At 51.8% G+C, this 13,253-nt stretch overlaps 1 protein-coding gene across 11 annotated transcripts in view; it reads left to right on the forward strand.

Annotated features, from left to right (window-relative positions):
* The window catches only part of ATP9B (ATPase phospholipid transporting 9B (putative)), a 254,025-nt gene that overhangs the window by 129,588 nt on the left and 111,184 nt on the right, over positions 1-13,253 (forward strand). For 10 of the 11 annotated variants that reach the window (XM_045457995.1, XM_045458002.1, XM_045457997.1 and 7 more), the window contains one exon: positions 5,096-5,172. The exons of the other annotated variant lie outside the window; for it this stretch is intronic. In XM_045457995.1, coding sequence (XP_045313951.1) covers positions 5,096-5,172 — 77 coding nt within the window. The remainder of the gene's footprint in view (positions 1-5,095; positions 5,173-13,253) is intronic. 11 annotated transcript variants of the gene reach the window in all.

Genomic DNA, 13,253 nt, shown 5'->3' on the forward strand with positions numbered 1-13,253 from the left:
CGAGCCTCACCTTGTTCGTCTCACTGCACGGGCCACGGACTGTGGCTCGGAGAGGCCCACGTTAGCGTGGTCACGTGGCCAGGCTGTCGCAGGGTCCGGATTTGAATCCAGGTGGCTGTCCCCCACAGCGGTCACCCTTCAGCCCGTAGCATTTTATAGTTTGTAGACAGATATTTACAACATACCACACGTTAGCTAAGGCTGGTCACAGATCTTATATTTTCTCTGTCTAGAGTTAGGTTCTGTTTTGTTCCCGTCATATTGAAGACACTCTTTTTAAACCATTCATTTTATTTGATCCTGTGTTCCCTGCGTTTTGGACTGTGGCCTGTCTCCCCACAGACAGAGAAGCACCCAACCGGAAGGCTCGTTCCCTGTACCCGCCTTCCTGCCCTCTCTCCAGGTGACCTTTCACCGGTGGCCCCTGCTTGTGCACCCTGGCGGTGCACGCATTAGGCATCAGATCCGCTTGCCGTCCTGAGAACCGTTTCTTGCCCCATGATGTGCAGGCTTCAGTTTGCCCGGGGTTATTTTGTCTCCCAAGAAAGTATTTCTGTCGCTCTAAAACCATCCATTCAGAAAAACTTAAATAAGACACATCTAATTTTAATTTGTGTTTGGACATTTATAAAATGCAAACTGTTTTCATTAATTTGAAATATTTTAAGGCATCCTTACCTTAGTTAAAAACCTTAATAATGTGAGCAGTTAAGGGCTCGTGTCTTCTTTATACTTGATTACAAGTTGAGAAGGAAAGATTGGAATTTTTTTCATCTTATTTTTTTATTTTTATTTTATTTTATTTTATTTTTTATTTTTTTTTTTTTTAATTTTTTTTTTTTTTCAACGTTTATTTTTTTGGGGGACAGAGAGAGACAGAGCATGAATGGGGGAGGAGCAGAGAGAGAGGGAGACACAGAATCGGAAACAGGCTCCAGGCTCTGAGCCATCAGCCCAGAGCCCGACGCGGGGCTCGAACTCACGGACCGCGAGATCGTGACCTGGCTGAAGTCGGACGCTTAACCGACTGTGCCACCCAGGCGCCCCTCATCTTATTTTTTTAAATGTTATGTGTCAACGGGATTCAGGTTGCCTCCTGTGCGAAGTGAACACAGACCTTCCTCCCCGGCCCTGGGGTTCGGATGCGTGGGGTCCTGATGCGTGGGGTCGAGGACTGGACTTAACAACACAGAGGACCCGAGGACTGAGGGTCCCACAAGAGGGGCAAACACAGATGCTCATGGTGCCGCCCTCTTCTTCCCCTGGTAGGATTCGTAAACGTCATTTCTCCAGAGCAGAGTCATGTCCCAGAGAGCAGCCGTGGTAGCCAGGGTTGAGCGCACTTAACTGCCAAGAGCCTGGAAGCAGAGATGTGCGTCTGGGGCAGGGCTGCTGGGCGTGTGTGCAGACGGGGGTCTAAGGTGATCCCCCCGCCCCCCCCCCCGGGGCAGGGCTGCTGGGCGTGTGCGCACATGGGGTCCTGGATGACCGACCCCACCCCCCAGGGCAGGGCTGCTGGGCGTGTGCGCAGATGGGGTCCTGGATGACCGACCCCCCCCCACCCCCACCCAGGGCAGGGCTGCTGGGCGTGTGTGCAGACGGGGGTCCAGGGTGACCCCCCCCCGCCAGGGCAGGGCTGCAGAGCGTGTGCTTAGACAGAGGTCCAGGGTGACACCCCCCCCCCCAGGACAGGGCTGCTGGGCGTGTGTGCAGACGGGGGCCCTGGGTGACCCCCCCCCCCCGCCAGGGCAGGGCTGCAGAGCGTGTGCTTAGACAGGGGTCCAGGGTGACACCCCCCCCCCCCAGGACAGGGCTGCTGGGCGTGTGTGCAGACGGGGGCCCTGGGTGACCCCCCCCAGGGCAGGGCTGAGGAGCGTGTGCTTAGACAGGGGTGCAGGGTGACCCCCCCCCCCCAGGACAGGGCTGATGGTTGTGTGTGTGCAGACGGGGGTCCAGGGTGACCCCTTTGGATATGAAGTAATTCAGTGTCAAAAGAATTTGGACATATATATTGTTTTTGGTTTTTGGTTGTTTCATTTTTCTTGGTAATTTTGGGCACGGCATTTTCTAAAACTAGTCCTCATGACAGATTAGAAATTTGAAAATCAAACCTGTCCCTTTAGCATGCATAGCTTGTGAGGCTCCTGCTGCAGAGAGGTTGGTGGATTAGAACTGGGGTGGCAGGAGAAGCTGTCCCCCTAGGGTCCACTGGAGGGACCCGACCCGGAGAGCTCTGGTGTAGGTGCACACAACAGCGTGATGGTGAAGCACTGCTACAGCGGGGGGGACCGCAGGGACACGCCAGCATGCAGTTCATCGCTCCCAACGAGGGCTGGGAGTTGCTGCTTCTCAAGCCTTGCGTGTCATGGGGCAGGTGGTCTTGGCAGCTCGGAGGTGGGGGAGGCAACTCTGCCCTCCCTTCCGGCCCATCCGATCCCCACCCCCCGACTGTGTGCACAGCTGGTGGAGCCCAGACCTGGTGCGGGACACGGCAGCAGCCGCGTCCCTGGCCTTGGTCTCTCCGTGTGCATCCGGGTGGGGTCTGGCACCTGGGTCACCAGCACCCTCAGCCGCTGGCTGGAGTCTTTGCCGTCCCCACCATCCTGGGCACGCGGAATCGCTGTAGCGGATGGGCAGCCCGTGCTTGGGGGTTTGTGGAGACGGGTGCCGGAAAGGTGGCTTTCACACTGACGCGGCAGGTTCCTAACTGATAGTGCACGATGGCTCTCTGGGTCCGTCTGTCTCTACGACCTGGGATCCTTGTCAGACTTTCTGCTGCCTGTGCTCTGTTGTGTCCCCTCCCTGGCCTCATGATATCCCCTTCCCCACATGCACACTGTTGCCACGTATGCAGGGCGTATGCGACCTCTTAGCCTATACCAGTCCGTAACTAGGTGCCATTTGTCAACGAGAGTGGAGAGTCTTCCGAATACTTCGTGCTGATTTGAGTAACGTTAGCAGTCAGAGCGCATGACAGGCTCAGAAGAAAATGCACTCCACACGGAGGACTCATTTCTGTTGAGCATGAAATGAGGTAACACACATGAGAGCCTTCACCAGACTTGAGTAGATTATGCAAGTAAGATTACACGAGGACTCTGGTAAATACGCACCACATGTGGGGGGTGTGGCCCGCAGACTCCGATTCTGTGCGATGGCTGTGTGTGTCTGATTTTGTGCGATGCCTGTGTGTGTCCGATCCTGTATGGTATCTGTGTAAATCTGAGTGAGTTGTTCCTTGTTAGCTTTCACTATTTCTCATATTTTGATGCTTTTAACTGTGATGCCAGCCTAGAGTCAACATTGCTAATAATTTGTCTGGATTTTAGGACAGGTTTTGTAGCCTGATTAATTTTTTTGTCCTGAGACTTGTTTCTTCTGCTAATATTAAAAATAATTTTGTAGTTTGTCTTGTTTTTTTGTTTTGCTTTTTTAACATTAGCTTATTTAACGGTAGACACTTTCATTTTTTTAATTTTTTTCTTAAAAAAATTTTTTTTTAATGTTTATTTATTTTTGAGAGAGACAGAGACAGAACACGAGCAGGGAAGGGGTAGAGAGAAAGGGAGACAAAGAATCCGAAGCAGGTTCCAGGCTCTGATCTGTCAGCACAGAGCCCAACCCGGGACTTGAACCCACCAAATGTGAGAGCCTGACTTGAGCTGGAGTCGGACACTTAACCGACTGAGCCACCCAGGTGCCCTGTGACATTAGACACTTTCATATTTTGGTTAAGTTAAACTGGATGGGCGAAAAAGGGAGAAAATCCTGATCTGGTTAGATTGAGCCTTTGGTTCACTGACTAAAGAACGTCTGATGTGTTGGTTTTGAAAGTCCCTTCCGGTCCGGTCGCACTGAGTATGTGCTGTGTCCCCACGCGCTGCGTACAGGGCTGCTGTCCGAAGCGTGTCTGGGTGATACTGCGGGAAGGTAGCCTGTGTGCAGTTTGGGCCAGCCTTCATGCTGCACGGGGGTCACTGTTTTCGGGACACGGTAGATTCAAGCCTCACAGCTTTCTGGATGGCACACAGTTAAGAGCGGGAGCGGGGGCGGGGGGATGCGTATTTCCAAATAAAAATGTGTAACCTCTGCAAATACGACCGCTGAGCTCCTGTGCCATCTCCCGCCTCCCTGAGCCTCAGCTCTGCGGAGGAGACCGGTCGCAGGGTCGCGCGAGTAACTTGCAGCTTTCTGTTCGCGTGCACCCAGGGGCTCCCTAAGATCACGTGCGCTCTGTGGGTCCTAATGACTCGCGACATTTCACACGTTACAGTAGCGTGACGTCACAGAGTTTTTGAATCACCGTCGTCTCCGTGAGTCCTGCTCGGCAGCTGCAGACGTGACCGTCCCCCACCTTAATCGCTTCTCACCGCCAGAACGTACGGAAACCAGAAAACCGGGAATGTAAATGATGCCCGGCTGCAGTTTAGAAACAGACTTGAAAGGGCTTTCGTTTGACGTTGCGGAGGCGAGTGCCTCTGAGCCTTTCGGGGGCTGTTCCAGGGGTGTTTCTTCATTCTTCTGCCTCACGCTTGACAGGCCACAAAATGATCGCGTGCGCTTAGGAAACCACACCTCCAGGGGACGTGAATAAAAAAGACTGACGATATCCGCGTTCAAAATCAAATAATTTGTGCGTAATTGTCTCTCACTGCTTTAATTGTATCTGTGCTGGAGCGTCAGCAGAGGCTCCGACTCGCGGTCCCGCCCGAGCCCCTCGTGCGGGGAAGGTGGCTCAGCCGGTGCCGTCCGGGGGCGCGGGTCCCGGGACGCAGCCTCTCCTCACGTACCTCCGGCACCGGCAGACGGGAACGGATGAGGGGCCACCCTTTCCCTGGACGGCAAAAAGCCTAGTCGTACATTTTCTAATGTGCGTAGGCGTTGCTTGAGGAATCGTTTGAGTTGTATGTTGAATGGAGTTTATTTTGAAGTTGAGACTAGACTTTCCTGAACTAGCCCAGTCAAATATGCTGTTGGATAAGTTTATATAAAATTAAGTAGCGAATAATATTTTCCATCAAGACCGTTGATTAGAAAGTGTTCTCTGTGCTCACTCTGAGGCCTCTCGGTAAGGACCGCTCTCGTGTTTTTGCAGGTACTGTAATAGGTGTTGTCATTTATACGGGAAAAGAGACTCGAAGTGTAATGAACACATCCAATCCAAAAAATAAGGTAGGCTAGATTAAGGAGCGGCTGCTTTAATGACTTGATTTTCCCTTTCAGTGAGAGAGTGCTGCGCTTCTGAAGAGCTGGTTTGCTTGGGCTTAATATATCCCGTAAAAACAGACTTCCAGAGATGGTGGTGATTTCAGATGTGAACTCTCTGTACTTGTGTCACAGCATATGCTCAAACTGAACAGCTTCCGACAGTGTCTTTTCTTGCTTACTCAGAGTCGTTTATGTCTCTTAAGTTTTCTCTGTTGGACATATAATTTGCCTGTAATTTGATGGTTAATTGTGGGTCTCTTCAATTTATTTATTTTATAATTTGTTTTAATTTTTTGTCTCGCTGGTTCATTTTTAAAATAAAAGAATCTATATTAACATGTTATAGTATTTAATTTGATAGTATGGCATGGTTAAACTTGTTTTATTTAAGTTACTTTCATCGCATAAGAAGCATATTGAAAATCAGATTTTAGTTTTAAAGACTGCTTGATTATATTTCTAAATTGATTGTATTTGTTATATTCCTAAAATTATTATTTGTGTAGTCAGCATGTGTGTGTAAGTTAGATTGTAACAAAAAGTTTGAATTGTTAGCTGTTATTTGGATAATACATGTTGTATGTGCTGATGCCTACTTTATGAGAAGTTCATGCTAACTGTGCATTTTACTCATTTTTATTTGAAATATAATTGGAGGTGTGTCTAAGAACAAAAAAAAACCACTCTTCGTGGATTCATACCTTGCTTTGTGAGTAATAGAAAAAGTTAACTTTTGTTGGAATTTTTAGTACAAAGCAACAGAAGTGAAATAATTCTTTGAGGAGATATTTTAAAGGATAAGATGTGTTTCTTCTTTTCTTTTTTCTTTTTTTAGCTGAATACTGTTTTAAAAAAATAGTTAACCCTTCTGGAGCACCTGGGTGGGGCTCAGTCAGTTGAGCATCAGACTCCTGATTTCGGCTCAGGTCATGATCTCACAGTTTGTGGGCTCGAGCCCTGCGTAGGGCTCTGTGCTGATAGCGTGGAGCCTGCTTGGGATTCTCCCTCTCAAAATAAAGAAATAAATGTAAATCAATAAAGTAAAATAGTTAACCCTTCCAACATTAGAAAGGCATCCGTGACCCCTCTGAATGTCTCCCCGTCTGCCGTGCAGCAGAGCGGCACTGACGGCTTCAGGTCTGGAGTGCCCTGGACTCCGCCAGGGTCACACGAGTCATCCTGGTGAGCTTGACGAACACTGTGTCTGTCAGGACTCCCAGATGGCTCTGTGTGTGACACATTGACTAAAGCGAAAGAGAAATGTCGTACTACTAGCATTTTAGTATAAATTCTGATTGTGATCACCGGGAGAATTATGCTTGTCGATTATATTACAGCTTTGCACTAATTTGAAGAAATCAGAGTCCTCAATTTCTCAGTAGAGTTAAATTTATTTGAGAATAAACTATTAAATTATCGACAGAATCGCATGCATACATGCCTGTTTTCTGGGAAGTACGGTGATTTTTTTTCTTCAGTAAGCAAAACTAGAATGTTCTAATAATGCATGTGTGGGTCATAGGGTGTGTTTTTTTCCTTAATCGTTTTACTTTTAGGATGAATATTGAGGGTAAATTCAATTTTAAATATTAAGTTTTAAAATCTTAGAAGTTGTCCTGTCATTTGATGTGACTCCTGTCTCCGGGCACCTTATTCCTTGGCGCGGCTTACATTCTGTCCCCTCTCACCGTCCCCGTGCGCAGCTCGCTGTCCACGCGCCTGTGGTTCTGGCTCACGTGCTCTTTTCCGTGGGTGTTGATGTGGGGGCGGTCAGGCGACCTTTCCCGTTGCTGCCTGCGGTGAGGAGCTGGCCCAGGGTTTACTGGTCAGAGTCGATGCTGCCACCAACCAGCTCTGTGGCCCTGGGCAAGTGGCTTGATTCTGTGTCTTGCTAAGTAAACGTCCCCCGACATCACTGTCTTCCTGTCAAGTGAAGTGTGCGGTGTGAACCAGTGCCAGCTTCTTCAGCCCAGCCCTCGTCGTCAGACCCGAGATGCTCACTGTGCAAGCAGCCGTGGGGCGCTCTCCCCCACGCCGCCGCGCCAGGCAGCCCGGGGACCCCTGAGTGCCCGTGTGCACAGCCTTCTGCCGCTGCTCCCGTCCCTCCTCCTCCTCCCCCCTCCTCCACCTCCTCTTCCTCCTCCCCACTCCCTCCTTCTTAAAAAAATAGCCTTCTAAGTTTCCTTGGTGCTAATGCAAAGTATCTATAAAACGAAGGGTGGCTTTGGCGTTTTGCAGAATGGGTCTCAAAACGCTGCCCTGCCACTTGTCAGCCCCACGTGTGGAGCAAACGTGCTGTCATCAGCTGGCGCCTTTCTGGTGCTTAAGTCAGCCTTCAGGGCTCCCCTTCCGGTGGAAATCAGCGTAACCGTGATAGCCGAGGCCGAGGTGCAGAGCCGACACGCGGCAGGCGCTGTGGACGTGACGTCATGAGTCCGCACAGCCCTCAGAGGGAACGGTGTCATCTGGTTTTAGAGCAGGGACATCGCCGTGCGGAAGGCTGCGCCTGTCAGCGTGGGGCTCGCTTCTCCGTGAGGGCGCTGAGGGTCACAGAGCTCCCATGTGCTGTGAAAACACTTCTGTAAATCAAGGCGTAAGAAGAAGAAAATCTCTACGTTTGCGTATGTTATTAAGTCTTTCGAAGCGTTAAGTGCCAGGTTTATAAGAGAAAACTTCAGGAAACGTTATAAGCGTGCTACAGTGGGCAAAGAGGAGCAGCTGTAGTTTCTCCAGGGGAAGCACTGACCCATGCTGGAGGAAAGGGTTCGGTGACGCTCAGATGCCTGAAGAAAGGAGGACAGAAAGTATCGTTCGCTCTAAGACACTGTGTGGAGAACGTCCCCGTGTTCCTGGACATCTGAGATGGCTACTGGAAACAAGGAACCCCTTCAGAGGCAAGTCGGATCGTGTACCCGAGTGTCCCTGTCTAGGGAGGCACACTGCTCGTCATCCTCAGTCCCGGGGCCACCCTGGGCGCAGCGAGCATGCGGGGCGCCGACCCACGCGGTGGTCGGCGGAACTTGACCGTGCCGCTCGTGACGGCAGAGTCGCCGCAGCTGGAAGTGCGTCTTGTGAGCCCCGTCTCTGCGTCGTGCCGCCACTCAGACCGCCCTGAAGCCACGGCGGCCTCCTGCGACCGAGACCTTTCTCCTCGGGGCGCGTGACCGACACGACAGCCGGCGGTCCTCCCGGCCCCTCGAGGAGCCTCCTGGACACGGGCTTCCGTGGCACCGGGGTGGAGGCCCCGGCCACGGCGGGTTACCTGCTGACTCCTGTGGCTTCCTCCGGGGAGGGGTGGCCCCGGGAGGGTATGGGCCCTCTTCTCGGGGAGAAGCGGGGCGTCTCGATGGCCTGGTACCGCTGGCTGCCCCGGCGTGGCTGCGGATGAGAGTGTCCGGGCCTCGTGCGTACAGGGCAGACCAGACGAGCCTCCTGAGACCCCGCACAGTGTGGGCGGGGAAGGGCTGACGGAGGAGGGGTGCCAGGAGGGCAGGGCGGAAGCGGCGGGGGGGGGCGGCCGAGAGCCACGGAAAGGGACTAGCGCGTGCCCTGCCGGGAGAGTCCCGTGGACGTGGGCGTCGTCGTGTGCCCCGCGTTCCCGTGGGGCCAGACGCTCGGGCCGGGGCACGGGGCCAGGATGTCATCCATTGCGTTTCTCTGCGGTGAGAAAATGCAGAGCTACCGGTGCCTTCCGTGGAAGGAGAGCGGCGCTCGGTTGACGCAGGAGAAAATGCAGCGTGTGGGCCGACGGTTGTCAGGGGCAGTGACTCCAGTCTCGGCTCCCTGGGTTCGGAGGGGCGCGGTTCCCCTCTCGCTCGGGGATGCGCTTGCCCGCCGCCCTCACGAGCGAGCGGAGACAGGCGCGTGCTCGCTTGTGGAGCTGCTTCCAGCTTCCCGGGTGGAAAGCCCTGCGTGAACGCCGTGCTGGCGGAGGGAAGGCCAAAGCCAGCGGTCACCACAACGGAGACGGTGGAGAGCGGGACGCGGGACGCAACGGGAAGCCCCGGAGGACCCGCGCCTGACGGTGAAGGCTCGTCAACTCCAGAGCGACGGTAAGGAGCCCCTTGCTGGGAGTCAGGTTAGTGACGGAACCAGTAAGGAGGGTGTGGCCTTCTCAGGCCTAGGGTCAGGAGCCCCGGTGGCCGCTCTGAAGTGCCGGATCGTGGGCGGGAGGGTCGGGGGGTACAGGGCTGACGGCAGCCTCCCGACGAGGCGGACGGGCGGCCAGCGTGCCGCAGGCCGTGATCCATGACGTCACAACCCTTCGTCCCCACGGCCCGTGGCCCTGCCCCACGCCCCGCAGTGTCCCGCTGGCGCCGGGGACGTGAGTGTGACTTCCCCACGGAGGTCAGACGTGCCTGTTCACCGGCATCTGTGCTCCTGGAGCCACGTGTAGGGACGTCGGCTGTGTAACCACCGTGACGAGCTGCTTCGTAAAACCTGTTGTTAACCTTGTCCTTCTTTCTACCCGTCTCCTGTTCCGAGCCTTAAGTGGGCCACTTCTTTTTGTCTTCATTGTGTCTATTCTTTCCTCTCTAGCTGCTTCTTAAAAAGAAAAGCTCAAGCAGAAAAGGAAGGGGAGCCCTCCCTGCGCTTCTCCTGGGGTCCCAGAGGCTGCCACTCTGTCCCAAGTATGCGTTTTGAGAAACAGGAATTCAGGCAGTTTCTCTAGCTGCTGCCTCAGCCACCTGTCTTATTCTGTGACCCCTCTGTGTCCACACAGCCTTCTTTCGTGGCCCAGCTGAGCGGCGCAGGGTTGGAGACTTGGGCGTCACCTGTGCCTGCACTGAGGCCACCCCGGGGATCTCCTAGATCTCCTGAGTCAGAAGCAGGGAGATGCAGCCTCGTCTGGGGGCCGTGACACAGGCCGCCTTTTCCTTAGTGGTCGTGACAGGAAAGAGAATTTGTAGGCAAGTTAAGCTACAACCAAACCCACTTGCTGACAAGTGGCCCACTTTAATGAATCCTTTTAAAGTGATCCTTGAAATCTAAGTTGATAATTTTATGTAATCAGAACATACAGCTTTAGGAATATTACGAGGGTTTACCAGAATGCTTTTTAAGAAAACGTAGCACGTTTTATCCAGACATGGGGATTGACAATAAATCCTACCAGATTGTCAGATGGAGGAAACATCTGAGGCAGAGAGAAGTTCTCCTGGCTCCTTTTCAGGGTTAGCACGCTTCCTCTCCTGCACTCACTGACGGCAGGTGCAGAGCAGGGAGGTGGGGTCTACTCAGTCTGAAATTTTTTTTTATGTTTACTTATTTCTGAGAGAGAGACAGAGTGTGATTGGGGGAGGGGCAGAGAGAGAGGGAGACACAGGATCGGAAGCAGGCTCCAGGCTTCCAAGCTGTCAGCACCGATCCTGAGGCAGGACTCAAACTCATGAACCGTGAGATCACGACCTGAGCCGAAGTCAGATGCTCAACCGACTGAGCCACCCAGGCGCCCCTCAGTTTGAAATTTTTATCTTAAAACTTTGGACGAATCAAAAGTTTTGATTACTAAGTACTTTAATAATATTTGGTGAAAGTTTAAATTACAAGGAATGCAACTTGAGTAATGGACTGTTCTATTAAACCTAGCTTGAGACATATTTAATAAGAGGATACTTGATTACATTTAAGACAGAAAAATTCTTCCAGGAGGTTAAGAAAAATCAATTGTGACAGGTTGCCATTTTCATGCCATTCATAATAATAAGTTGCTCAGAGCAAAAGCATCCAGGATGAGGCGATAATACAGATTGCTTCAAGCAGTTATTGTAGTCCCTCGGGCATATTGATTCGCGTTTCTAATAAAAAGATGCTCTCCGACGTCTCACTGACAGACAGGTGATATGTGCCATTATGTGAATTAGAGCCTCTTCCCTGCATTGTTGTCGGGTGTTTGCAGAGAACAGAACAAAACAGAACCGGCCAGGCTGCACTTTGCAGGGTGCGATACCAAGGCTGTTCTGGAGAACAATTCTCTTACTTCAAAAAGGACAGTTTATTAATATTTTAAAAGTTGCTTTGACCTACATTAAGACGTTACGACAGAATAACTTATTTTTTTCTTTTCTCATGGTTGCGTGCGATCAGTGCACCCCTTAATTTGTTTCATAGTTGCCCTCTTGAGGAATAAAACATCTTTGGGTTTAAATACATGCTAGCAATGCGATCACGTGCCTCACGAAGGCGCTGCGTGTTGTCGAGCACGGCATCGTGGTGGATCTCCGTCGAGCTCCGGGAATGCTGTTTTGGATAGCTGTTGTTAACATTAACAAGCCGTGGTGTTTGAAAGCCTCCTCGGGAAGAGATTAACTAGAGGAACCAGTAGCTCAGCGGCGTGCAGACGGGACCCCGGGTGGCTCTCGGCGCTCGGGCAGTGCGCTACACCGCGTTCGCCACACTTGTGTGACTGCACACGTTAATATTACAGCTGCTCACAATTAAAAGTTGTGTTTCTTCATCAGCAGTGTGAATGTAAATAAACTTATAATTTCAGGAAAGCAATAAAGAGGCAAAATGCTAAATGCTTCGAAAGCAGTCCTAATGATAACATCTGGGACATAATGCTCTATCAGAGTATGCAGCAAATATCTACACCAGAAAACCTGGAGTTAGTCCCTAAGTTCCTCTTAAATATGAATCTGATTATCAAGCAGGTGTTCTAAATAGGAACACAAGCCTATTTATCATTTAAAATAAAATACATACTTGGTCTCACTGAAGAGACTTAGTTGGACACGGAGTTCTCAACGAGGAGGGCTTCCTCTCGTTTGTTATGTGTTCAGTGAAAATACTTGACTGTATTTTGTCATTTCCAAGCCGTATTGGTTAAATTCTTCGTAATCAAAATCTTAACAAAGAAGTAGAATTCATTCAAGAAGCAAGTAAGCGTTTTCATAATTGTTTTTGTTTTTTGAAACCTGGAAACCTTATTCCGAGGCCATAAAAATGGTTAGAAGCTTCTGGAAGGTGTGGAGCCTTGTATATCACGCCGTCTCCATCTCACTTTGTGTGAGCTCGCAAAACGGAGCCCTTCCCCCGGGCCATCCTGAGGGGGGCTCTGAGGGGCCGGTGAGGGGCAGGCCCAAGAGTACAGGGCCGTCGTCGAACTGGAGGAAGGTGGGGTGCTGGGGGGCAGCGCGATGTCCCGTTGCTCCGAGAAGTTGTGCCTTCTTCCCAGGAGGGCTGTGTCACCATGCGCGCAGTGGGGTGTCGGCGTGGCCATCCTGGGTCGGGAACAGGTCACGTGCGTGGACCGTGGCCAGAAGCAGTTTCCTGGGCGGGGAGTCCCAGCTGGCTCAGCTAGGAGGGAAGGTCGTTTGGTTTCCTCTCTGTGCCCTGGGAAGGCCGACTGTGCAGGGTCCTTGGCCCCACCTGGCTCCTCAGAGTGAGAAGCCCATCTGGGGCCGGGGGGTGGGGGGGGCACCAAACGGCCAGCACTCGGCAGGTCGTGTGACATGCTTGTCCTCGGGGCTGGCCCCTTGCGTGGGGCGCCTCCAGCTCGCTGCCGGCGACCGAGGCCCTCCCAGACAGCCGGCCCCGTGTGGGAACACCCCCCCTCCCGGTGCTCCGCTGGCCCCATGTGGGAACACAACCCCCGCCCCCCCGCCCTGCCAGTCCTGTGCCGGGATACCCCCCCCCGCCCCCATCCTGTGCCAGCCCCACGTGGGGACCCCTGTCCTGTGCTGGCCACCCTTGCGGTTTCGAGCCTCTGGCACAGCTCCCGCCACACTTTCTGAGCGATTGCACAGCTTTCCGAAGGAGCTGTTCATTTCTTCTCCCTCCATAGTTAATTTTTTCTAAGCGATGATTTTTTTAAAAATACTCCTCAGAAGCAAATCTTAAAACATCTGGTTTCAACTTAATTGTCTTTTCACGCATCTGAAAACGTATTTGGATGCTACTGTTTTTTAAAAATTTGAGTTGTTGACGTTAGAGTAGCAACTGTACCAAAGTTTCTTTTTTTAAAACCGCGTTAACTAAAACGTGTGTATGATAAATTTAACATGAAATTAAATGGCTTCTTTTCTCCTCTGTAATTAGCAGTG

This window comes from Leopardus geoffroyi, chromosome D3 (assembly GCF_018350155.1).
Source record: "Leopardus geoffroyi isolate Oge1 chromosome D3, O.geoffroyi_Oge1_pat1.0, whole genome shotgun sequence".
NCBI lineage: Eukaryota > Metazoa > Chordata > Mammalia > Carnivora > Felidae > Leopardus > Leopardus geoffroyi.